This window comes from Microcebus murinus, chromosome X (genome assembly GCF_040939455.1).
Source record: "Microcebus murinus isolate Inina chromosome X, M.murinus_Inina_mat1.0, whole genome shotgun sequence".
Classification (NCBI taxonomy): Eukaryota; Metazoa; Chordata; class Mammalia; order Primates; family Cheirogaleidae; genus Microcebus; species Microcebus murinus.
In genome coordinates, this window is record NC_134136.1 from 87,327,501 (window position 1) to 87,354,346 (window position 26,846).

General features: G+C 41.2%; 2 protein-coding genes and 1 non-coding gene across 4 annotated transcripts in view; 2 read left to right on the top strand and 1 right to left on the bottom strand.

The window, feature by feature from the left end:
- Positions 1-8,153, bottom strand: part of LOC142865815 (uncharacterized) — a 25,623-nt gene extending 17,470 nt beyond the window's left edge. Inside the window, exons 1-3 of the mRNA XM_075999168.1 lie at positions 7,988-8,153; positions 7,292-7,897; positions 6,477-6,542 (exon numbers count right to left, since the gene is read on the bottom strand). Of these exons, the coding sequence (XP_075855283.1) occupies positions 6,477-6,542; positions 7,292-7,897; positions 7,988-8,153 (838 nt within the window). The remainder of the gene's footprint in view (positions 1-6,476; positions 6,543-7,291; positions 7,898-7,987) is intronic.
- HCCS (holocytochrome c synthase) lies at positions 7,429-17,796 on the top strand. 2 transcript variants are annotated; one of them, XM_012784847.2, is made up of 7 exons: positions 7,429-7,565; positions 8,108-8,260; positions 10,758-10,909; positions 13,049-13,197; positions 14,309-14,428; positions 16,810-16,896; positions 17,524-17,796. In XM_012784847.2, the coding sequence occupies exons 2-7, from the start codon at positions 8,152-8,154 to the stop codon at positions 17,720-17,722; spliced, it is 816 nt and encodes a 271-aa protein (XP_012640301.1). In that variant the 5' UTR covers positions 7,429-7,565; positions 8,108-8,151; the 3' UTR covers positions 17,723-17,796. The 2 variants fall into 2 exon arrangements, with proteins under 2 accessions (XP_012640301.1, XP_012640302.1); XM_012784848.3 differs by lacking the exon at positions 7,429-7,565 and adding an exon at positions 7,928-7,994.
- LOC142866055 (U6 spliceosomal RNA) lies at positions 12,666-12,772 on the top strand. The gene has a single exon (XR_012916126.1). It is a non-coding gene; the product is annotated as a U6 spliceosomal RNA (small nuclear RNA).
- Positions 17,797-26,846: the final 9,050 nt, after the last annotated feature.

The window sequence follows — 26,846 nt, forward strand, 5'->3', positions numbered from 1 at the left end:
ACAGAATGTTTTATTATCAACTTACCGTATTTTGTATGACATTTGTTTAATAAGGTCACCCTCAAGCAAAGTGTGAGCCTTTGTCAGCTAGGCCTGGCTTCCCTACTTCCTGGAGCTTAAAGTCTGATTCACTTGAATCCCAGTCCATGGTCCATAGAAGATTGGGTTTTCCCAGGTTATATTGCACTACTCAGGGACTTATGTTCCCATGGTCACTTCTGCCTCTGGGCTTTTCTTTCTGCCTGTACAAGCTCAGTCCACATTGACTCAGATGGGAAACTCAGCCACTTTATCATCTCCTGTGAAAACCCACTCACCAAATCACTTATTGAGTTTTTAAAAACTCATAACAAAATAGAGATAGATGGATATTTCCTAAACATGACAAAAAATTTATGGTAATCTAAAAGTTAGCAAAATGCTTAATGGGTAAACATTAGACACATTTCCACTACCACTTTTATTTAACATTTTGCTGGAAAGTCATGTCCCATGCAGGAGAAAGAAATTAGAGGCATTAACATTGGAAAGGAGAAAGTAAAATAATTTTTAGTTAAGGTTATATGAAATAATCCCTGAGAAATCCAAGGTAAACACACAAAAATTAAGACTAAAGACACTAAGCAAGACCCCGTCTCTACTAAAAATAGAAAGAAATTAATTGACCAACTAAAAATATATATACAAAAAATCAGTCAGGCATAGTGGCTCATGTCTGTAGCCCCAGCTACTCAGGAGGCTGAGGCAGTAGGATCGCTTGAGCCCAGGAGACTGAGGTTGCTGTGAGCTAGGCTAATGCCACGGCACTCACTCTAGCCTGGGCAACAAAGTGAGACTGTCTCAAAAAAAAAAAAAAAGACTAAAGACAAAAGAATTCAAAATATGGAAGAGCATAAAATGAATGTAGTCATTGCAGCTTGTCTTAGTACATTTTGTGTTACTACAACAGAATACCTGACGTTGCATAATTTATAAAGAAAAGACGTTTATTTGGCTCACAGTTCTGCAGACTACACAAGAAGTATGGCACTGGCATCATCTCAGCTTCTGGTGAAGGCTTTTGTGCTACATCAAAACATGGCAGAGAAGGCCAAAGGGGAAGCCAGCAGGTGCAAATAGAGTGCAAACTAGAGAAGGAACCTGGAATTATAACAGCCCTGCTCTCCTGGGAACTAATCCATTCTCAGGAGAGTGCAAACCCGCTGCTGTGAGAACTCACTACCATGAGAACTGCACCCAGCCATTCACTTCCATGATCCAAACACCTCCCACTAGGCTCCGCCTCCCAGCACCACCGCACTGGGGATCAAATTTCAACATGAGATTTGGTGGGGACAAACCAACCATATCTAAACCATAGCAGGGCTGTACTTTATTCCTTACACCAGAATAAATTTCAAATATATGAATGATTTATAGTAAAAAGTTGTATTTTTTTAAATTGAAGAAACGCAGGAGAATTAATGTAGAAATTAAAGTATTTCTAACTATACCACAATATCTAGAAACCATAAAAGAGTATAAAATTAAGATGAATAAAAATTACCCAAAGAAAAACTCATCAAAAAAAAATCTTAGAAAATATTTCAAACTCACACTTTAGAAAAAAGGTTAATTTCCTTGCCTAGAAATCAAGAGCAATATGCTGTGTTGATGAAGGTGTGGGGAAACAGGCACTCTCATACAGTCCTGGGGAACTGTTAACTGGTACATTCACCTATCGAGGATCATTTGGAAAAATCTATCAAAGTTTTAAAACTACGTTCCCTTTAACCAAGTCATTTCAATTCTAGGTATTACACAATTGTTCACACAGTGTAAGAGATTATGTAAGCACAATATTACTCACTGTAGTATTATTTGTAATAGGAAAATGTTGGAAACAATCTAAATTTAGTTCATTAGTAAGGGATCAGTTACATAAACTGCATTAATCTATACAATGAAATCATATACACCTGTTAAATAAAAAAAAGAAACACTGCATTAATATGGAAACTCATATTTTAATTCTTGAATCTGTTAAATGAAAACAAAAAGGAACACTGTATGTACTGATATGGAAAACTTCCCAAATATTTTAGGTAAATAATAATGGGTTAAACCCTAAAGTATGCTACTATAATATTTGTGTTTAAAAAATGGAGTTGGAGAGAGAATAGCTGTTCTATAGCATCTAATGGTGTTTGCTACGATGGAATAATCCCTACTTGGCCATTACAAATCAATTAATGGTGATGATTGCACAACATTGTGAATATATGTAATGCCACTTGATCATACACTTAAAAATGGTTAAAATAGGAAAATAAAAAATCAATTCAGAGGTCACTTCTTCAGAGTAAAGACTATGGCTGAGTAGATTTTCTTTATACTCCAGAGTTACTTTATAACATAATCACAATAATGAAGGTGTGTCTGTCTTGCCAACTAGAATATTGGCAAGGCAGCAGAGAACATACCTCCCACATCCCATGGCCTCAGAGACTGGCACAACATCAAGCACATAGCAGGAGCTCAGGAAATGGCCTGCCAGCCTGCCCTACAGATTTCAGACTTGCCAGTCCTCACAATTGTGTGAGAGCAATTCCTTAAAATTCCTTTAGAACACACACACACACACACACACACACACACACACACACACACACACACACACCCTATCGGTTCTATTTCTCTGGAAAACCCCAGTGAAACAGTTGGTAAGATAGAGATCTGGGGACAAAAGAGCACTCCTCAGATAATTGCATGCACTGGGCTTCATACTGCCTCTGCTTCTGACATAAATAACATCAGGGGAGGTATAATTGGACAGGAACTGAGCAAACTGGCAGAGAGCCCCCAGGGCAGAGGGGCAAGGGTAAGATATTTTAACATTTATAATATGTTAACTGTTTATTTCATGTTTTATAATTTGGAATGTATTTCTTTGGGTTTAAAACCTGATATTGCTATTGCTGTTATGTGTGTATGTGTGTGTGTGTGTGAGAGAGAGAGAGAGAAAGAGAGAGAGAGAGAGAGAGAGAGAGAGAGAGAGAGAGAGAGAGAGAGAGAGAGAGAGAGAGAGAGAGAGAGTCAGAGTAAGACAGAGAGAAGGAAAACCCAAACCTTTCCTTCATTCTGATTATATCTTTTAAATATTTGTACTAATAACTCTACATTTAGAGCCTGTATATCTTTGGGCTTTATTGCATAGGGAAACCACACAATAGAATAATATCACAAACATCTTTATCTATTAGGATTCAAGAATTAAAATATGAATTTCGGTATTCCCTAAAGCATATTTATTGGAAAACTGTATTTCATGTGGTAGTGTTAGAGAATGGTTTGTCTACTTGTCTTTTGTGGCTTTAATTCTTCAATCCCACTTTAGAGTGAGTCCAAACCACTAGCCTTCCCCTTCTTCTTCTACAGCCATTCATACCTTGCTTTCTTGATTTTCCTTCCATTTTTACTTCTCTTCTCTTCTCATTCATTCATTCATTCATTCATTTATGAGATAAAGTCTCACTCTGTTGCCCCGGCTAGAGTGCTGTGGTGTCAGCCTAGCTCACAGCAACCTCTAACTCCTGGGCTCAAGCGATCCTCCTGCCTCAGCCTCCTAAGTAGCTGGGACTACAGGCATGCGCCACCATGCCCGGCTAATTTTTTCTATATACATTAGTTGGCCAATTAATTTCTTTCTATTTTTAGTAGAGACGGGGTCTTGTTCTTGGGCTCAGACTGGTTTCGAACTCCTGACCTTGAGCGATCCGCCCGCCTTGGCCTCCCAGAGTACGAGAATTACAGGCGTGAGCCACTGCACTGGCCTCTCCAATTTATTAATTCACAAGGCTTACAATAAGAAATCAAACTGCCAAGGAGAAAGGAATATATTTAATTTGGCTAGTCAAGCAGTCTCTTCCTAATAGGGAAACAAAACTAAACAAGAAAGTTCGTTGGTAAATATAGAATGATAGCAAAGAAAACCAAAAGCCTTGAAGGATGTTACCATCCATCCTTGTGGTTTTAATATCCAACCGTACTTTATGAATTACATTACCTTATCTACAATCAGCTCTTCCCTGAGTTCCAATTTTGTGTTCTGAAATGCTTCTTGGATTCTACTGCCTAGATAACGGTCATTTCAACTGCAACATGTCCAACACTGAACTAGTCTTGCCCCTAAATTTATGTATTTCTCAAAATCAGCAGCCATTTCTTTACTCCTCTCTTATTTACTTCATCTTAACTTTGTCTTTATGCAGTAAGACGGTAACTTCAGACAACTATAGTCTACCATAAGACTCTCTCCTTCAAAAGAATAAGTATGTTGGAAGGTCTTTGGTTGCAGTTTATGCTTAGAAAATGAAAGGCAAATACGATATCCACTGGAAATTTCATTAAAATAATCCTGTGGTTTCCCCAATTTCTCTCTAACATCAGTAAGCATTAGCAAACCAAATCCACTACTAATTATTTCCAAAGGGAAGAAAAGATCAAATCTGCCACTCCTCTAGGCAAAACATCTACTGATGTTTTCTGCCTGGGTTGATTGTGACTCATATGGTTCTCCCGAGCTCCTCTCCAGAGCAAAGCTCATTTCACCCATTCTTACCAGGGCTGCTCCCATCTTTTTCAGTGGTCACTTGTAAAGGCCCACTTGTGGCAACAACTGTATCAGCAACTTAATCATAATAACCCCAATAATAATATTTTTTACTACTCAACAATAGTGAGATTTTTACCCATTTCAGCTTCAGAATGACTGTGGGTATTGGTTTGGGGTAAAATGAAGGGGTAATGAGTTAAATAGTCCCAATGTAGTTACTTAGTGAACATACACACACACACACACACACACACACACACACACACACACACACACACACACACACGACAGGCTGAGAAGGTAGGAGCCCATGTTTTAGCTTCCAGGTATGAAGGAGAGGAAGTTTCTGGCCTTTGGTCTTCCCAAAACAGTTTCTCCAACTTGGCATTACTGACATTTGGGTCCAGATAATTCTTTGTTGCTACAGTTGTCCTTTGCATTATAGGATATTTAGCAGAGTCCTTAGACTCTATCCACTTGATGCCAGTAGAAACCCCTATCCCTAGTGCGACAACCAAAAATGTCTCCAGACATTGCCAAATACCCGCTCAGGATGGGGCAGCAAAATGAGCCCCAGGTAAGAAGTGCTGTCACAGAGAGAAGCAGGGCCCTGTCTCATCTCATACTTCATACACACTGGATTTCAGAACAGAGGAAGATGCTGGGCATCTCCCTGTTGGCATCTATCAGAGGATAGCCTTCATTTTTCTGAACCAGCCTTACTGCAGGCTCATCAGTGCCCACTTAGACCCCCTTGTCTGGTATCAAAAAGAGTCCAATCTTAAATAAGTTCAGCTATAAATTAGAGAAACTTTCTCAAAGAGCAATGCCCTGTGTACATCTGGAGATATGGAACTAGGGTTTGAATAAGAAGGTGGGAATGATCCACAATAAAAGGTAGTCATTCACAATCAGTGAATTAATTAATTCAATTTTTAGAGGTTTATATTGACTCTAGACTCTTATAAAAAGAAAAGCTTGGGACTTACCAATTAATAATAATATACCCTCAGAAGTTATTACAATGGTTGGGAGAATATTAAACAGAATAACCTCTATTAATTTTATTAACCTCTGTAATTTTATTGGCAACAAATCCTTTTAAAGAAAAGTGGTATTTATTTCCAAGAGTAAGAGGCAACCTTAGCCCTTGGTATAGACATGATACCTCTGAGTACAGATGTGGTGAATCCTGGCAGATTCCACAGAACATGGAGCTATAAGGGGTCCCCTGGCTGTGTTTTAGTAACAGAACTGAGAATTGTAGGAAATAAACTGGAATTGTGGGAGAGACAAAAGACTTGTGGGCAGAGTGAATGTAGTCTCAGTGGAATCCTCCGCTGGTCCTATGGCAGCTCTGAAGGTAGATGGCCCTTTCCAGTTGTTCCCCTGAGGCTAGGGGCCTGGGCTTAAGTACCCTTGCACAGAAAACTCATAAACTGCCAACTTATCCAAGGAGGGAATGTGATTTTATATGAGGCAATCCTCTTAGGCAGAGGGCAATTCCTGGAGGCTCAGCTGAGAGCTGTTAGCCGCAACACTCCTAGGACCTAGGGAAATGGACTATGGGAGCCCTAAGAAGGGATCTGGGCATACTACAGTGATATAGAAAAATACACAGTTTTTATTAACACTTTAAGTAACAAGATCAAATTACCTTATTTTCAAAGTAGTCATGGGTAGTATTTTGAGACAGACACAACCATACACGACATAATTTATCTGTAATTTCTGACAGGTGGTCTCACTAATAACCTATCTAACAGAGGAAAATAAACTACCAAAGTATGATAAATAAACTCACAACACAACTGCCCTTTGTTTAATTAAAACACTGTACCTCACTTGTTATCTCTGAGTTTTCTCAGCCTTGGAAACATACCTGAGTGGACAGTAGGACTGCAAGCTTCCCCTGCTTCCTCAAGAAGAGAGTACCAGATGCCTCGGGCTATCAAGAAAAAAAAGAAGAAACTAATTTCTACTATCAATCTGCTACGTGAGAAACAGAAAAAGCCACACAGCAGCCTCACAGCTTCTTTTGTTATCAGTCCCCTGAAGCAGAGAAAAAAGCCATTTCTACCCTTTGAAAGGACCAAGCAACTTTCTTCGTGGCCCGACATTTCTTTCTTCCCTCTGTATGTCATGCCCCCCCCCTTTCTTTCTTTCTCAGGAAAATAAATAAACTTTTACTTTTGTATATCCTAGTCACCGTCTGAGAATTCTTTCTCCCCACGGGTATAGACTTCACACTTCAACAATTTCTATTAGTGCCACATATCGCTAACACTACTAGGATTTGTTGCCTACATTCCTGACAGAAGAAAAGGTTCAATTTCTGTTGGAGATGAACGAAAATACAGATATTCAAATCCACGCACCCAGTTAAGGAGGCCTGGGCAGCCAAAACCCTGTCTGACTCATTTTTGAATCTCCAGAGTCAGTCACAGGCTCTGGACACCTACTAATATTTCTTGAATCATTGCTATAATTAAAACCGACGGGATAACATTTAAAAAACATTTTTAAAAAAACCAATTTTAAAACTCCTCCATAGCGCCTCTCCCTCGCTGCTGCTTAAAGCATTTATAACAGAGAGCTTTACCCTAGGGAAGCCTGCGGAGCAGACAACTGTCCTGTCAGCTGGGTTTTGAAAAGGGCGCCCAGCCAGAGGGGCGGGGCCAGAAAGCGGGCCCTCACCGATGAGGGTTGAGGCGCGGAGGGGGTGGTACGCGCCCTCCATGATTGACGGGAAAACGCTCCTCTTCAGCCCGCGCCATCCTTCCGCGAGCCCGGAAGTCCCGCCTTCAAAAAAGGAAGTAGCGGCGCGTGCGAACGCCGGCTGTGACCGCGGCATAGCGGTGACCCAGTGCGGGGAAGGCGGCGGCGGCTTGAAGTCGCTGCCTCTCTGGGTTCTGGTTGGCAGTTTGAGGCGCGGAGCCGGCCGCCCGGAGCAGCCCGCGGGAGAAATCAGGTGTGGAAGGGCGGGCTGGCTGCGGCAAGTTTGGTCAGGGAACCGCGGGCGGGAGTAAGTGAAACTCTCAGGGACGTTGTGGGGAAGACTTTGGCAGCGCCTCGACCTCCACTGTCCCTTTCCTTCTTCCTCGAGTCCCCATTTCCTTGCCACATCCCTCTCCCCGACGCCCCAGCCCCTCGGTGAGACCCCAGGGACGGGGGTCAAGTCTGGGGTCAATGGGCCTCCTCTCCGCAAACCGATCGCCACGCCTAGGACCGTTTCCCCAGGAACCCTCTTTCTATGACGTGGTTTCTCAAGCCGCCTCACCTCAACCCCCAAATCTCCACTCCCTTAGAAACGTGCCCCCACAGGTTGGCGTAGATTTCACAGTATTTCCCAAAGGGGGCAATGTGTAAAAGTTGTTCCTCAGAGTGGGTAACCTGATAGGTAGGTTCCCATGGGATGACAAAGAGGAAGAAGGAGCGTTGGCCAGATTAAGAATAACAAGGGAATAGTCTGAATCCAGGCATTGGCATTAATCTGTCTCTCTTCTTTGGCAGGTGGGAATTTAGAACTGTTTGGAGTCAATACTGTGATTCCAGCCATGGGTTCATCTGCATCTACTCCTGCTGTTACAGTTACCTCAACTGCTTCAAATCATCAGACAGCATCCTCACCTTCAGGATGCCCAATGCATGAAGGGAAAATGAAAGGTAGTCAACCTTTGGCCTTGCAAAAAAACACAAGATAATTCCCAAAAGGTTTTTAAAGAAGACACAGAAGTATAAGGTGTTGGTGAGGCTCATAGGCTTGGGAGTGAGGCCCCCTGGGTCTGGTCCTAAGTCTCAGTCCATTATCTGTAAGATGAGGATATAATAATATTTCACAGGGCTAGTATGATGATTAGTTGAGATAATGCATGAGAACTTAGTGATTACTCTATAAATGAGCCCCATCTCCCTGAAGTTTCCTTGTGCCTACATCAATAGTTCTCAACTGGAGGGGCATTCCCTCCACCCCCTAGGGGACATTTGCTAATGTCTGGAGACATTTTTGGTTGTTACAACTGAGAGAAAAGGGAGCTACTGGCATTTAGTGGGTAGAGGCCAGGGATGCTGCTAAACATCCTACAGTGCACCGAATGGTCCCTGAGCAAAGAATCATCTCACCACAAATGTCAAGAGGGCCAAGGTTTAGAAACTTTGATGTAGATCTAGCTATCTTAATAAACTTTGCTCTGATATCCGTTGTAGTATTTTTCTATGTAAATATAAGCCATTGCCTAATGGACTTGTGGTCCATTCTTTAGGTAAAAAGGTGAAAATGGAAAAGCTATCTTTCATTTTTAATCGATGCATGTTCATATTAAAGTAGGGCTTGAATCAGTAAGTTGTGAGGGGCAGAAGCAATATGGTGTGCTTACTTGAGTACTAACACTTGCATTATAGTCATTCATTCCCTCAGCCAGCCAGCCCACTCGAAGAGGTCATTGCTCATTCTGTGCCGATCACCGCTGGATTTTGTTTGTTTCTTCATGGAGAGAATAGCAGTGTACCAAATAGACAAATCTTATTTTCCTGAGGGAGCTTACATTCTTGACTTTGTAATCCTGTGTGGTAGGTTTTCTCCCTATTTTATAGTCAAGGAAACTAAGGCTCAAAGTAATTTATATGCTCCAAGTCACATAGTAAGTGGCAAAGCCAGCAAAAATTCTGTGACATTGGACAAGGATAGATCCAGTGCTCTTCCACAGTTTCTTTGTACAGGAAGCATTGACACAGATCAGACAAAGCAGGTGTGGTCCTGTTTTGAGTGTCCCCAGGGGGATCATAGAGCCCTTTCTCTGGTTTTATTCATTTGCTGTGTCTCTTGGAGAGCTGTTAGACTTATTTATGTTAGTAAAGAGTGTGGGTAATTGTAAGAGATTGAAGTGGCCACTAGTTATATATTGTGAAAAATCTGAACAGTATTTTCTTTTCAACACCCAGCTGGGATCAGTGACCTGGAAAGGATTGATTGGTGCTTTGAATGGTATAGAGGGAAGGTATAGCAAAGTCTCCCTTCACTTCTAAAGTGAGCAGCTGCACAGAGTACTAGAAAGTGGGGGCTTAAGAGGAGAGGCATAGGGAAGAAAGTAAAAGGAAGCTCATCTTTGTCACATAGGGCACCCAGCATTCAGTGTACTCCTGTAGTTGCTGCTGTCTGAGAGGATTCCATTGGATAAACAGTTATCTTCCTGGGCTGCTTCTCAGTCCCCACACTTGCTGGGATCAGCACTCTGGATCCTTGGGTGATGACTATTGTTCATCTTATTAGGCTCAGACCTTCCCTCATAAGAAGCATCTGGATCCCACATGGGTTGTGGAACATTTTCTTTAATGCCTGCCTTTTCTTGGAACCTCTTACTGTCTTCTGATGGGGAATATCACCTAGGCCAAGTGGTAGTTATTTTCTCTTTTAAAGATGGGGTCTTGCCATGCTGCCCAGGCTGGAGTGCAATGACTATTTACAGGCATGATCATAGCTCATCGTACCCTAGGACTCCTGGCTCCGTGGATCCTCCCGCCTCAGCCTCCCAAGTAGCTGGGACAACAGGTGTGAACCACTGTGTCTGGCTAAATGGTAGTTTTCTGTGGTTTGTTTCAGTCTCGGGACAAATCATAAGCAGAATGGCACTCAATTTTGTCTCCAGAAGCTTTTGTGAAGTTTCCTCTGCTCATTTTCTTCTCTTGTCGCTAGTACCTGAGAAAATGCATCGATAACAAAAGTCTAGACTGTAGCTGTGTCCTGACTGGGGCTAGGCTTGTCTGGAACTAGTGAATGGAAAGTCAAGGAGACCCCATGAAATGTGTCCTGGTCCCTGCTTAGGTTCCCCTGACAACTCCCAGTTGCTAATCCAACCAGGTACCTTCTAGCTTGTTACTAAAACCATGGCGTGGACAATACATGCTCTTGCAACTGCTAAGATTTCTTTGGTTTATTTTTGCTGGAGGCATGAGACAATTAGAGAATGGGTACCTGTTTCTCTTTCAAAGGGAAAGTAAATTTATAGAACTTTCTCCTCATCTTTAAGACTTTGGAATATTAGCTAGCTTAACTCAGTTAGATTTAAGCAGAAGAAACCTATCTTTTCCTATGTGGTAATCATTGATCAGAAATTCAACTTTTTAGGGCCTTTGTGGTGACACCATTCTTATACTTTCATTTCAGGCTGTCCAGTGAGCGCAGAACCATCTGACCGAACCTGTGAGAACAAAACATACTGTGTGCCTGCCCACCAGGAACGCGCTTATGAGTATGTGGAGTGTCCTGTTACGGGTGCTGCAGTTGACAATAAGGAGAAGCTAGATCCTTCAAATCTGGTAATCAATGATCATCCCTTCTTTTAAAGCTTTCTGTGCAGAGATGCTTGTACAGACTCCCAAGAAAAAATGTAGACTTCTAGGATGGACTCTTCTGTCCTTTAAAACAAAGAAGTTTAATATTCCGTTCACAGTGAAAATCCAGAATATGTTACTAAGTATAGTTTCAGGAAGTGCCTGGGAAAGAAAACAGTGATTACGAAGAGCCAGAATAAGTTTACTGGCAGTAAGCCATGCCAAACGAATATTTTCTTTTGGGAGAGAGTTACTAGGTGGTAGATGGAAAATTCCCTAAGAACTGTAACTAGTATTAGTAAAGGTGATTTTGGTTTGGTAAAACCTTGTAGGTACATTACAAGATTGGGGGACTTCTTCAGGCACAATTGGGTGCTAGCCTGCACATGAGTCACTGGGCTGGTTGTCCCACGGCTGCTATTGAATTTAATGCTGTCAAGAAGTGAGGACAAGGTAGATATGGCTTCACTCTATTTTGTGATAGACAACATTGGGGATTATGGTCTCATGTTTGTAATCACATTTTAACAGAGAAACAGACTCGGGCCTGTACTTTAGAGGGCCACGGGATTATCGAGGGTAGAAATTTTAGTGAATCAGGCAACATCTGAAGGAACTAGAAATATTTATCCTGGGAAAGAAAGAATGTGTGGGATCCAATAGCAGCATCCACTTCAGGAATGGGCAAACTATGACCCACTGCCTGTTTTTGAAAATAAAGTTTCAGGCACTACACCAAGATCATCTTCCACACAGGCTGTCACCTATTTGGACCTGGGGTCATCAGCACACTGCTTCTGTAAAGGGCCAGATAGTAAATGTTTTTGGTTTTGTGGGCCATATAGTCTCTGTCACACTACTCAGCTCTGTTGCTGCTTTCTCTGTGGCATGAAAGCAGTGACAGGCAACATTGCCAGAAGCGCCCCGGGAGACCACTGGTGTAGATTATGTCTAATAGCCTAGTGGTTCAGAACATGGGCCCTTCAGAATCTAACAGACCTAGACTCTTACCCCATGAAAACATTATGTGTAATGAGAATATTTATCACAGCTAACTTTTCTTTTGATCACTTTTGTAGCATTTGAGCTAAGCACCCTGCTTGCTCTCCTTTAATCCTTATGACAACTCTTTGCAGCCAGCATTGTTAGTGTCCCCATTTTAGAGCTAAAGGCCAGTGATTCCTAACCTGGGATGATTTTAGCCCCTAGGCAGTCATCCTCCTAAACATCCTACAATGCTTAGAACAGACCCATGTAACTAAAAGTTGTCTAGCCCCAGTGTCAATAGAACCAAGGATGAGAGACCCTGACCTGGGCTAGGTGTTACCATAACAGTATTGCTGACCCATATGTCTGGGACAAGAGATTCTTCATACCTTCTGGTCTGGCAGCATTGAGATGCAGATACTCATCTACAATGTATTCAACCCAAAGAATGAAAGCATTAGCTTTCAGGAACCTAAAAGTCAAGAATGTTTAAAAAGAAAGTGATGTTGTGTATGTATTCTATGAGACTTTTCCTCAGAGTGAGTAGTCATTTTTGAAGAGCTTGTCACAAAAAGGGTTTTAGAAATGTCTGCAGATCATAGTATTAACTTTTACTTCTTATTTCTTGGTGACATTACTTCTAAATTTGTTCAAAAGAGGAGGAGACCAAAAGTTTAACCACAATGTTTATTTACTATTTATGAGAACTTAACAAGGAAAAACAATTTCAGTATTCTTACTCTATAACCAAATTGTGTTCCCTTTGGCAGCACATATATTAAAATTGGAATAATATAGAGAAGGTTAACATGTCCCCTGTCCAAGGTTGGCATGAAAATTTGTGAAATATTCCGTATTTTTCCCAACTACACTGATTTGATCTTTACAAATTATATAAATGTATTAAATTATCACATGTACTCGAAAACAATACACATTTATTATGCATCAATAAAAAAAAAACAACAGCGGCCAAATTATCTGAGAAGTCTGAAATTTTTCTGTCACTGGTTTAATCAGTAACCTGTGCTTTGTGTGTGGTGCATTGCTTTCCAGGAAGTAGTTAATTATATTGCTTGTTTTGACTTTATATCATATGTCCAGCATTTAAAAAGCAAATCTGCTTATTTTATTTAGATGCCACCACCTAATCAAACTCCTGCTCCAGATCAGCCGTTTGCATTGTCTACTGCCAGAGAGGAGTCATCTATTCCGAGAGCAGATTCAGAGAAAAAATGGGTTTATCCTTCTGAGCAGATGTTCTGGAATGCAATGTTAAGGAAAGGGTGAGTGAGCATATTGTTTAGAATGTAAATTTGCTTGTCAAATGTATCTAAGAATGTTAAAAATGTTTTCACCCTCCAAACATACAGAAAGCTTTTATGAGTTAATCAGTTTATAATACTCAACTGATTTTTCAGACCTATCAGAATATAAGTGCAAGGCCAGTATTTTAGTCAGGGTTGTCCAGAGAAATGGAACCAATAGAATGTATGTGTGTATTGCAGGGAGGGCTGGAAGGAATTTATAATAAGAAATCGACTCACAATTATGGAAGCTAACAAGCCCCAAGATCTGCAGCCAGCAAGCTACAGACACAAGAGAGCTAATAGTATAGTTCTAGTCCAAGTCTGAAGGCCTGAGAACCAGAGAGCTGATGGTATAAGTTCTAGTCTGAAAGCCAGCAGGCTGGAGACCCAAGAAGAGCCGATGTTTCAGTTTAAGTCCAAAGACAGAAAAAGACTGATGTCCCAGCTCAAAGAGTCATGTAGAAGGAGTTCCCTCTTAACTCGTGGAAGGGTCATCCTTTTTGTTTCATTCAGGCCTACAACTGATTGGATGCGACTCACCCACATGGAGCGGGGAGGGTAATCTGCTTTATTCAGTCTATGGATTGAAATGTTCATTTTGTTCAAAAACACCCTCACAGACGCACCCAGAATAATTTTTGACCAAATGTCTGGGTATCCTGAGGCCCAGGGTGAAACATAAAATTATCCATCATGGCCAGTAATAGGCTTTAAAAAAAAACACTCTTATATAAAATGCTTAGAAAAAAGTTAGGAAATCATTAATTAATGGTAATAACTGAACAAGTGTCACCTTAAAAATAGATGGTTCTGTAAGTCTGGTATTTTGTGACTTAGTAAAATCAGATTAAGGTGAAATTTTAATCTTTGTTTTTAGTATTTATATAATAGCTTTGGATTTTTTATGGTGATACTTCACAATCATGGGTAAATCTTTAAAATGAGTCTTAAATCTGTTAAATTCAGAGAAAATGAGCATTCTTAGTTCTTTCATAAAGGATAATATTTAATAAATCATGAATATGTGGATTAACTTTATGACATTATCAGTAATATTTGCCAAATTTTACCAAATGTTCTTTCATAGGTGGAAGTGGAAGGATGAGGATATTAGCCAGAAAGATATGTATAATATCATTAGAATTCACAATCAGAATAATGAGCAGGCTTGGAAGGAGATATTGAAGTGGGAAGCCCTCCATGCTGCGTAAGTATGTTTGAGATCTTAAAAAAATATCCAACATCTTTCTTATATCACTTTTTTAGAATTTTAACATTTTATTCAAATAATTAGTTATTCTAATAAAACATTTTATGTAGCAGGCATGTCCCAGACTATTGTTGCATGACAGACTGCCCCTTCTTAGTTATGTAAAAAAGAGTAACTATTTTATTAGGCTTGTGAATTCGGTGGGTCTACAGTGGAAAGGACAGAGCAGGGATGGTTCATCTCTGTTCCCAGATGTCTGGGGCCTTGGCTACAGAGACTCAGTGGTCAGGATGGCTTCAGAGCCTTGGGATAGAGTCCTCTGAAGGCTCCATTGTTTACTCATCTGGCCAGTGGTGCCAGCTGTCGGCCAGATCACCTGTCCACAGCCTCTGAATATGGCTGCTTTGGCTTCCTCGCATCATGGTGGCTGGGTTCCAAGAGCTAGAGTTCCAGAGAGCCCCAGGCGGAAGCTGTATCTCCTTTTCTGGGCTAGCCTGGCAGTCCCATAGCATCAGGAGCCTGCCCAGATTACAGGGGAGTGGACAGAGACCCCACCTCTCAGCAGGAGGAGTATCACAGTCCATTGAAAGTAGAGCATGTGGGAACAGAGATACTAAAATGTTATCTGCCTCAAAGAAGATAGGAAAGACATTTCTGTTCTCTCAGCAGCATTTATTGAATCTCCATTATGACTAAACATGAAGTGATCTCATCAGACAGGGCCATTTTTCTCAGGGAGAGTAGGTAAATGCAGTCATGTGTGTTAACAGTGATAGGACCTTAGTCTGTTTTGAGTGTACATCAGCATCATCTGGATGGTTTGTTAAAAGCCTGCATGCTGGGTTCCAACCCCAGAGTGTCTAGCTTAATCTGTCCGGGATGGGGTACAAGCTCATGTTTTAGAGTAATGCTGGTGCTGCTGGTTTGTGGAGTCCTCTTCGTGAAGTGTAAGGGCAGCGCATGTCTGCACAAAGAGCCAGATTATATCATAATTAGTCGTTACATTTCAAATACATTGTGAAATGTGATTGATTAATTTCTTGGCTAAAATTCACTTAATAATTTTTTGAGGTGTTCTTTTTTTTTTTTTAATATTTGCACTCTGAAGTTAATTAGTAGCACTCTCTGGGTGTTACTGCCTGGGCTCTGGGTCAGGGATGGGTGCATGTGATGGGGGAATTATAATAATCATAATGATAGTATAATAATAATAATAGTAATCCATGGCCTGCAGGAGTCACCTTCCCAGATTTCTCATGAGAGGAGCCACCGAGTCTGCAGTGACTCAGGTTGAAAGTGTGCTCTAATTAAGACCACCTGCTAAATACTTGCGTGACTATGGCGGAAAGAGAGAAAAGACAATTTTGGTTTGTCAGTTTTAGCTTCCTCTTCAGTCATTTTCCAGAGTTCTGTCAAAATTAGGCCTTTTTAAAACTCATACTATGCTCTCTAGGAGAAAGTTTGGCTGGATTGAGTTTGCTGCTTTGCATGTGACCCTTTTGAGAAGAGGTGCTAAGGAGAAGTTCCTAAAAGGAGAAGTAAAGTAACTCATAAGTCCTCAAGTATGGGTCTTTTTTTCTCCCTTCCACTTCGTTAGAGAGATACATCAAGACCAAAGCCTGTTTTGTCAATGAGAGCAGTTGACAAGATAGGTGGCCGCTGTCTTGATTGGCACCCCTTCTGTTGGGGAAACAGTTGTCTGTCTAGCATGTGGATGGACTGCAAGCTCCATGAGGGCAGGACTTGAAGGCTTTATTGGCACTGCCACTCCCTGTGTCCACAGAGAGCTGGCCCTAGGGGGCCCTCTGCAAGGATCTGCAGGCAGAAGGTGTGTGTTTGCTAGTTAGTACTTTGTCACCCTCAGCTTGTGTGTAGTTATTAAGGAGCTGGTCCAGCACTAATTATAATTGGTTCCTAGGGATTAATCCATCATTTTTCTTTCTTAAAGGCTGTTCATTGGTTTGAAATGAAAGAAGAGCATATTATTTTCTTAGGTTTGTCTGAAAAAAATCTCAGCTACTCTCTGTCAAAGAGAAGTATGAAATGCAATACTTGAGGCTTCTTTATGTCCCCCCTCTGAGAATGCTCCTGTCCTCCTGCACCAAATAGAAAACCCCTGTTTGCGAACTCCTGAAAGGAACAGTGCACATGTCTGGAAGAAACGGAAGAGAGTGGAACATACCCAGTCCAAAAGGAAAGAGGAACATTTTTTTAACAAAAAGGAACTTGTTCTTAGAATTATTTTAGAAGTTACTTTTCTCTCTGTAAATGTAATATTATGCAAAATGCATACAGAAAACTATATATTACTGAAAAACTGGAACATAGTCTTTGTCAAAGGAAAGAAAATATTTTAACACTTATTTGGGAATTTCTAGGGAATGTCCTTGTGGTCCATCGTTGATCCGGTTTGGAGGGAAAGCAAAAGAGTATTCACCAAGGGCAAGAATTCGTTCCTGGATGGGGTGAGTGTCAGTGCAGAAGTGTTACTTCATATTCCTCAGGTCAGGACCAACTTTCTTTTGGCACCCAAACCAGTCTAAGAAATGCAGTTCCATCTCCCAAAACTTTATCAGTATTCAGCTGTAGATTTCATCCTCTCTGAGGTTTGCCCATCGATGGACAGATGGGGTGAAGTAGCTTGCTTTTTATTTAATTATTATAGGGTCAAATTACATTGTCTTCTGTATTCTTGGACCTGTCCTCTTACTCCTCCCATGATTAAGCTCTTTGGGTCTATGCACTTAGTGTTCCTCCCCATCTCTTCTAGCCTAGTTCAGATTCTTAACTCACACCTGCATTTCTGTAATATCTCAGCTGACCTCCCTGGTCTTGGTCTCTTTCCTATTGACCTCATTCCTCTGTAGACAGATGGGCTGTCATCTGATCTGGACTCGTTACAGTTCTTCAGCACCATCTTCCCTTAGCCCTCTACACTGTGTGATTCTCTGAGTCTCACCCCCACACCCCAATTAGATATTTGACTGAGAGCAGGCATTTGCACATGCTTCTTTTGTATCTTTCTCAGTGCTTAAACCAGGACCAAACTCACAACAAGCATTTTAACATTCACTAGCACGTTTTCATTCCAGATATGAGTTGCCTTTCGATAGGCATGATTGGATCATCAACCGTTGTGGGACAGAAGTGAGATATGTGATCGATTACTATGACGGTGGTGAAGTGGACAAGGACTACCAGTTCACCATCCTGGATGTCCGTCCCGCCTTGGATTCATTTTCGGCAGTATGGGACAGGATGAAGGTTGCTTGGTGGCGCTGGACCTCATAACCACTGTTTTGCTTGAGATGGAAAAATAAAAACTATTTTTTTCTGAGAGATAACATTAAACTATTTTCCCCAAACTGAATTGCACTTATGATGTAATGGGAACTTCAAGTGGGTAATCACACTTTATCCTTCACTTAGCAAAGGATACCGTGTACCATTCACTTTTGCGTTGCAATTGAACCTTGCAGTTTAGAGCAGATCATTTTAAGTTTTCGTCTCACTTAGCTTGAGTGGGAATCAGTCTCAGTTTTTCCTTTAACTGCGGTATTGTCTGTCTATTTCATCTAGAAAAGTCTGAACAACCTCTGAAAAAGAGCTTTTAAAATGTATGAAAGCTACTCTTTTTCTCACTGTTTTCTCAGGAATACTTGAGATATAAAACCTGAAAGCCAGTGGTGGTGCTCAGGAGCTTTCACCTTATCAAATATTTTAACTAAAACTGTTAATTATAAATAAGAGATAGGCTTTAAAAAATGTCATCAGTATTTCTAAAGCCCCTACAGTATGGTAGTGACCCTGAACACCAGGCAGATATATACACTGGAAAGGCACTCAGCAAAAGACTTGTCCTGGCTCTCCAATTCCTCATTTATATGAATTTTTCAGACTGGGCCTTGTTATAAGTATTTTCAGCTACACCATTATTTGATGCATGTGCTTTGGAACATAAGTTTTAAAATACTTTTTAAAGTTCCTCTTCTAATATGTACAACAAATAGGTCTCTTTGTCCCTGGTGTTTGACAAGGTCTCCCAATGTTGAATCTCTTTTCCTTCTACAGGGAGCCTTCTACAGTCAGCCTAATCCAAACCTTGAAAGCCTGGCTCATGTCACGGTGCTAGTATCGTCCCCCTATAAAACATGATTATATTGCACTGAGTGTTAAAATTCACAAAAAGATTGTTTTTCTCAGATGTAGAATGTTTGCATCAATTCACTGTCTGTAGATGTTTTTGTTTTAAGAAAACTCTGAGTTTGCTGTTGAAATTCTTTATGGCAGTAATACATAAACTGGTTCTAATTATAGCAGCATGTTACAAATGATTTGTTTTTTGATAATATTAATAAATCCTTTATCCTGAATCCTGTAGTATTTAGTGGATGGAATTGGCAGTCTGTGAGTGAGTGAGAGCTGGTATGGATTTCTTTGTTGCGTGAAATCCAGCAACCTTAAACTCTACATTTCAAAGTACTTGTATATTTTAAAATAAAGCTGATCATTAACAGGTTTTGAAAATCTTGTTAGAGTAACTTTATACATAATGATCATTTCTTCAGATACTTCATCTTTACAAAAGTAGTGCTATCATCTCCCTACTTGCAGTATTTTCTCATCTGTTAATATTTTTAAACTGTAGAAAATAATTACTATTAGCTTTTTTTCTTGATTCTAAGTTCTATCAAATGAGTGTAGGATAAGGCATTCTTATGAGAAACAAAGCATTGCAGCTGGAAACTGAAAATTAAGCTATAGTCAGGATTCACTTCTTTTATAGAGCTGGCGTATTAATTGAGACAACCTGAAAGTAAATTCAAGCAAGCTTGATGACAAGAACAACTGTTTTATACATCTTTTCACTACTTCCAGAAAAGATTAGCCTCTTAGATACTCAGAGATGCTTTGTGTTTACACTTAATCATGTCCAGGGATCAATACCGATTTCATGTATAACTTAAAATTCATTTAGGATATTCTTCATGTTTTTTTTTTTTTTTTTTTGAGACAGAGTCTCGCTTTGTTGCCCAGGCTAGAGTGAGTGCCGTGGCGTCAGCCTAGCTCACAGCAACCTCAAACTCCTGGGCTCGAGTGATCCTTCTGCCTCAGCCTCCCGGGTAGCTGGGACTACAGGCATGCGCCACCATGCCCGGCTAATTTTTTTTTATATATATATCAGTTGGCCAATTAATTTCTTTCTATTTATAGTAGAGACGGGGTCTCGCTCTTGCTCAGGCTGGTTTTGAACTCCTGACCTTGAGCAATCCGCCCGCCTCGGCCTCCCAAGAGCTAGGATTACAGGCGTGAGCCACAGCGCCCGGCCAAGCTTCATCATGTTTTTAAACTAAGTTTTGTTTCTAGCACTATTCAAAAGTATATCAGGCTATTAGATGAGATGGGTGTTCAAACTGGGATTGCATATTACTATTTAGTCTTCCTGTGAGTTCACTAGCTAAGGGTCATGAAAGATTTATATCTGTTCATTTTGTGCATCACACCAGAAATACAAAATTGCAAAAGATACAACCCCTACCTGCAAGGAACTCAGTCTTACGGAGGGCGGTCTCTAAATGAAATGGTGGTGCTAGAACTCCAATTTAAAGAACACATGGGGTGTGAGTTCACATAAGTATTTTTGAATATGTAGAGATATGTATTTCAAATTCTTTACTGAGTCACCAATATGGCTTATCCTCTACCAGAATTATTGCTCCCTAGGGAAAGTGAAGCCATCCACATTTCCTGTCTCACCTTTGCAGTGACTGAGTTGTATGATTGGTCCTTCGTGTAGCCATAGGCCTGAACCTGTGTGGTGATTAGGAATGCATGTCCTGGAGGTGGAGAGCTTGTTTGGAATCCTTGCTCTGCCCCTTACTTGCTGTAGGATCTTAATATCTCTGGGCCTCAGCTTTCTTGGCTGTAGAATGGGAATAATAGAACTGGCCCAGCAGAGTTGTTTTAAGGGTACTATGAGATGATGCCTGGAAGCACTGAGAACAGAGCCCGCAGGTGGGAGATGCTCAGGCAGTATTCGATGTCACCTCATGATTGGTAACAACAGGGAAAGAAAAATGCTGAGACCTAATCCATAGTCTACATCCTTTGCCCTTACTCCTCCTGAGAAGGATCTGTTTAGAGGAGTAATGGCAGGCTCTATTCCTGGTTTTGGTACATTCTAAGGATTACCAGGTATTTGAGTGCTTGCTCTAAAGCAAACTCATGTAATTTAAAATCACTAAAGGGGGAAAAAAATCCCAGGTTACAGTCTTTTATCTTTCAAAAGATAAAATCATGGCAGGGTAACATTTGGTTTACTTAATCTCTAAGTCCCACTTGACAGAAATAAAGATTATATTATAAGCTCTTGTGCTTCCTAATCTAAAATATAGTTCATTGTGTCTTTTGGATCACAAAGATACCCCCCTCCATGAAAATTTATTACATATCTAGATTTAAAACAGATATTACTGTATGTTAACTGCAAATAAAAAAAGTATCAAAAAATATTTCAAAAACCATACATATAGTCCTTGTAACTTAAGGTAACATGTTAAAAAATATACAATTTCTTGTGCATACAGTATATTGAAGTGTATCAATCATCCCTTTCTCCACTTATGACATGAATAATACATATATTACTGCAGTGGAGGTTAAGTCACTGTACCTTAAATAAAATTCCATGCCATCAATATAAGTGGTAAAGCATCTATTTCACGCTCGTGGACTCCCCAGCTTTGAAGAACAAACTGGCAGCACTTTCTCCCAACTATTTAACTTGGGGCTCATATATCACATAGCAAGTATTCCAATGTTTTTGTGGACTCATACCAGATGCTGGAGCAGACATACAATTCCTAAGACTACTTTCTTCTCCTTGGGGAGTCTATATCTAGTGGGAGAGAAGGCGTGTACACATGGGTGCTATCTCATAATTAGCTTTTAATTAATACTTTTGCATACCCAAGGTCATATGTGATTGGGGCCACAGAAATGTTAAGTGTTGATTGGTGTAATAATAGGACTTGTGAGACGAGAGAAAGCTTCACGATCATAGGCCAGTGGAGTCCTGAAAGATGATGAAAGGTTACTGTTACATTTTGGAGCTCTATGCAGAATCATCAATCATTTAAATATTTGGCTATTCCTTCTACATTTGGGATAACAATGTGACTAATTCCCATGGCCCATCAATGGTTTATCAGGATGCTTTTGGCTCCAAGTAACTGGCTCCCTGCTCAAACTCAGCCAGAAGTGCTGATGTTGGGTGTGCACCTGGTCAATTCTACTTCTCTGGACTCCATTTCCTTTCATGTTCAATTTCAACTTCATCCTTATAGGGCTGGTTCCTTTCATCAGTCTCACTTGGCTCCTAGTTGCTGTCTCAGCTTTATGACCCTTGTTCATGGCCAGAAGATTTAAGGTGGAGTGGGAGGGGGCTGTCTACCACTACCATGAGGAATAAGGTTTCTCTTCAATCTAATTGAGCCAATTTAGCATGGGACTTCCTGCTACTCCTCCCATCATGCATTTCCAGGGGAGCCTCACACTTAGATTAGCTCAAATTGTCAGGAGGAAATGTAGTATCCACGAGAGGATTCCTTCACTGTTAATTTAAAATCCCATCCTTAGTCATCATTTCATTGAGGTCTTTTTCCTTCATTGGGGCCACTTGCTTAGGCTGGGGTTTTAAATCTGGAGGTGGTGCCTAGTGTAATGGCAGAAGACGGGATTGGAGAGCTTCATTGTTGGGCTGATTCCCTGCATTAAGCTGGGGGATTTGGGAGAAGTCACCCTAGGTCTGTAAATCTCACTTTCCTCAAATTATCTCAAAGAGTTCTTTCAGATCAAAATGTCTATGTGTTTTATGTGGCCTCATGTTAGGATGGACTGGGCTGTGTCATGTTTTAGGTTGAGAATCTTTAAGCTAAGGGAAAATAGGTGGTTTGAAAGCCTATTTCAAACTAGTTTTTACATAAAGTACATCAGTAGACAACACTCATGAAAGACCTACACTTAAGCTAATTCTGAGTTTACCAGTGCTTTCCTTCCCCTCTGTAAAAAGTGATGGCTTGGAAGCAACTCAAATATCTGCCAGTTAATGAGTGGATTAACAAACTGTGCTGTATCCAAGCAATGGACTATTACTCAGCCATAAAGATGAATGAAGTACCAATGTATGCTATAACACAAACACACCTTGCAAACATTTTGCTAGGTGAAAGAAGCCAGACACAAAGGGCTACATTTTATATGATTCCATTTATACGAAAGACCCAGAATAGGCAAATTTATAGAGACAGAAAGTAGATTAGTGGTTGCCAAAGCTGAAGAGAGAGGGAGGATTGGGGAGTGTCAGCTAATGAGTGTGGGAGGTTCTTTTGGGAGTGATGAAAACATTCTAAAACTTACGGTTGCACTGTGACTACACTAGAAACCATTGAACGGTACACTTTGGGTGAATTGTATGTAATTATATTAATAACGCAATAAAGCTGCTTACAAAAAGAAAAGAATATGCTGGCTGATCCCTACAGCTAACAGGTCCCTACTCTGCTTCTATTAGTCGAGCAGTCAGCTTAGCAAGAGCCAGTAACTTAATTAATTTAATTGACTAAAACAAAAGACAATGCAAATGTAAATGCATAAACCAAGTCTATAAATACTAAGGAATGGTTAGGAAGGGTTGAAAGGAAAATTACAAAAACTATTTCCATGAAACTAACAAGGGATGGTAAAATATTGTAAAAATTCAGAATGATTCTTTGCTTGCTGTTTTGCAATAGTTTCTTTTTTCCCCCCTTTTTATTTATTTATTTATTTATTTTGCAATAGTTTCTTACATTTGCTGTAAGAACCCTGGCACTGTGGCTGCAGTTCACGTAAGAAGGATGGAGAGGCGCTGCACACCCACCACACCCAGAGAAGCAAACGGCTTTGGCTCCCAGTCGAAAGATTGGCAAGCGATGTACATTATGTGCTTTCAGTTCAAATGTAACATGTAATCATTTGATGATTTCCTGTTTCAGCTGGATTTTTTAAAAAGTATGAATGGACATTGTTCAGGCAAAGTCTTGCATTGGAACAGCATCTTGGATCTTTCTGCCTTTTCGCTCCATCTCTCTCCCTTTTGTCATTTCCCCAGCAAGATGCTTCTCCAGCTTTTGTGTATTGTATATTGGAATCCTCTAGAGGGCTTGTTAAAACACAGATGGCTGGGCCCTCACCCAGAGTTCCTGATCCTGCAGGCCCGGGGCGGGCCGTGAATCCTCCTTCCTAACGAGCTCCCAGGAGACGCTGACGCTGCTGGGCTGCTGCTGGACCAGGGAGCATGATCTGAGCTTTGCTTTCGTCTGGCATCCTTTGAGTCCTTTGTGCTTCTGCCCCGCCCCCGTCTTTGTGATGCATTTACAATTGCCACACATTCACATAGCCATGGGTCAAAGTTCCAAGCAGGATATGGGAAAGCAAATCTTCAATGCAAATGCCACTTTCCCAGTTTTGTTTTTTCCCCTGCTTCTTCTTTAGGGTCCCCCTGCTCTCCTCACTTCTGACTGTTGCACCATTCTACCTTTGTTTTGTTTTAATAATGAAAACCTTTCCTTTGAAACTACATCTTCTCACATAACTTCCACAGGTGATGACAGTAGGCAGGAAAACAATGGGTAAAGACAATGGCCCCCCGACTGGGTCACAGAAAACCCCTCTTATGCTGTGTGCTGCTTCTATGTGAATTGTGGTCTCAAAAGGAAAATGCTTTCATGGTGGCCGCTCACTTGAGCTGGAGAGATGTTCTGGGCTGCCCGGCAAATAACCACAGAGTTCTGTTCACTGACTCTACATTCTCCAAACAGCAGGTGGCACAGTCGTATGGCCTGTGACCAAATCCTGCTTCTGCTGCCTTCTAGCCGTGTGGCTTTGGGCAACTCATTTGCTATCACCGTAAGGCAATTGTGCCTTCTGGAAAACGAGGGCTGTCAAATCAGTTAATGTGCATGAAACATTTAGACAAGAGCAGAAGTCATTAATAAATGTTAGCTAATCCCACCTGCATTTCACAGCAAATGTGCCCAATTTTCGTTTCTAAAATGACTTCACTTGGGACACCAACTACACTGCCATTTGTCGAATATTTCTCTAGGTATTTTCCTCACGTAACCCTCAGAACAACCCTGTTATTAGGTTCCGACTGCTCTGAGAAAATGGAGAGTCACCAGGTTAAAGCAACTTGTCTGAGGTCACCCGGCTAATAAATGGTAAAGCCAAGACTCAAACCCTGTTCTCCAAAGCCCACACCTTGACATGTCCTTGCTTTTTCAATCATTAGTATTTATTCAGCACTAACCAGGGAGCATAGAAATATACATTTACTTACCACATTTACCATTCAAGTTTTAATCTTAGGAATGGAAAGGTAATATATCACAAGCCATCTGTCTTCTTTGTTCCATACAGCACATAGCTGGGGTGACTCGTCTTTGCAGGGCAGTACTGGTTAAGAGACTGTGTCTCTGTGCTTGCCACTGGCTTCTCCTTATACCATCTTCTCCTTTCTTCAAAAACCTTTTTATCCAGAAAATATACTGTTATCTGTGCATTTATTGGCCAGGTCAGTAGACTTGTATTTTTCCTTCACTGCATGGTAAGCTGCTTAATCATAGGCACGTGCATACTTTCAGCAAGCATTTATCAAATGCAACTATGTGACAGGTCTCTGCCCAGTTGTGAGGAAAAGAAAAGTGTCCCTTCCCACCCTCAGGGACAGAGTAGGAACAACCTCCAGATTAAAACATAAGACAGTAGCCGTGATGCACAGGATGCTTGTTAACACAGCCATGTGGGCAAAGCTGTGATTCATCATGTTTGTGGGAAGGGAAAGTTTGAGCTAATTTTGCAAGGAAAATAGCATTGATTAAATAAGAAAAGTAGGGAAGAGTGATCGAGGCCCTGGAACAGAAATGCAAAATGTGCCCTGCAGGTGGAAATGGGGGTTTTCTGTGTATGGCCAGAGTATAGGGTACCGTGTTGGGGAAAGATGAGAGGTGGAAGGTAGATGAGACCAGATGGTGGAGCGTGTTTGGTGTTACCGTGTCATGTGGACTTTGTCCTGTAAACCAGAGGGCGAGGAGGGCATCAGCGGTTTTTCAACAGTGGTGTGCCTCTGACAAGATGTGCATTTCGGAAGTGTGAGTGGTGGCAGCATGGAGGCCAGGTGGGAGGGCGGTGGTGGTGGCCAGACAGGAGACGTACACCAGAGGGGTGACAAGACTGGCATCCCAGGCGAGGTAGTGGTGAGAAGAGGGAGGAGCCCTCAAAGATGGTGTGGTGGCTGGTGAGAAGGTGGCTCAGCATAGCAGTAGAAGCACAATTGGTCCTTCAGGGCAGTTGAGGCACTGCGGGACATTCAGTGAGAGTGTCAAGCAGGCCATTGGAGACTGGGTTGGAAATCCGGGCTGGAGATTAGGCTTGCTAGATTTAGCAAATGAAGGCTCAGTTCAACTTGAATGTCAGATAAACAACAAACCTCCTTTTAATGTAATTACGCCCCATGCAATATCTGGGACAATGAATGCTTTTGGAGTATAAGTATGTCTCAGATATTACATGGGACATACTAATACATGGTCAGTTGTTCATCCGATATTTGAATTGAACTGGGTGTATTGTATCTTATCTGTCCACCCTACTTCAAAGGTGCCAAGGTTGAGTGCTCTGGATCCCCATGCCACCTTGCCCCACCCTGCCAGTCATAGCATGGCCTGTGCCCAGGATTTTTATTACTAAACCTAGGACTTTCCTGGGCAAACTGGGATGAGTTGGTCACCCGAGGCTGAGCAGAGTTTGGTTGAACTGAACTTAGAGAATCTTTTGACCTCTCTGCAACCTCCCAAGCTGGTGCTGTGTGCACCTTGGTGATTTGAGGGCAAGACCATGCCAGATCAGAAGTCCACACCCCAGAGATCGCTGTGTGCACACCACCATCTGTCGTCTTAACTGTGCCGAAGAATTCCAACCTTTGTAGGAATTTCCCTTTGGTTTGTATTTTTTCTCTTGAAGAACATTTGCTGCTGATTTAGTCCTGTTTTAAAATTCTGCCCCAGTTGAGATGCTGTCCTGTTTTAATCTCTGTGTGACTCTTCTTCAGTCATTTCCTTTCTCTCGGTTCAGTATAATCTACCTCCTGCAGTTTGCTTATCAGAATGACATACCCCACAGGCCTGGACTTTGTTCTGGCATCTCTTTATATTTAATCCCAGTGCTGGTTCTCCCTGCCAAGCAGATGTGTATTAAAATGTGCATAAGAAAAAATGCAAGCTGGGTTTATTTAGAAATTTCCTCAATTTGCACAAACTCCATTGGTAAAAGAGATTTTTTTCTTCTATAAAAACCCACAACAAACATATGGTTA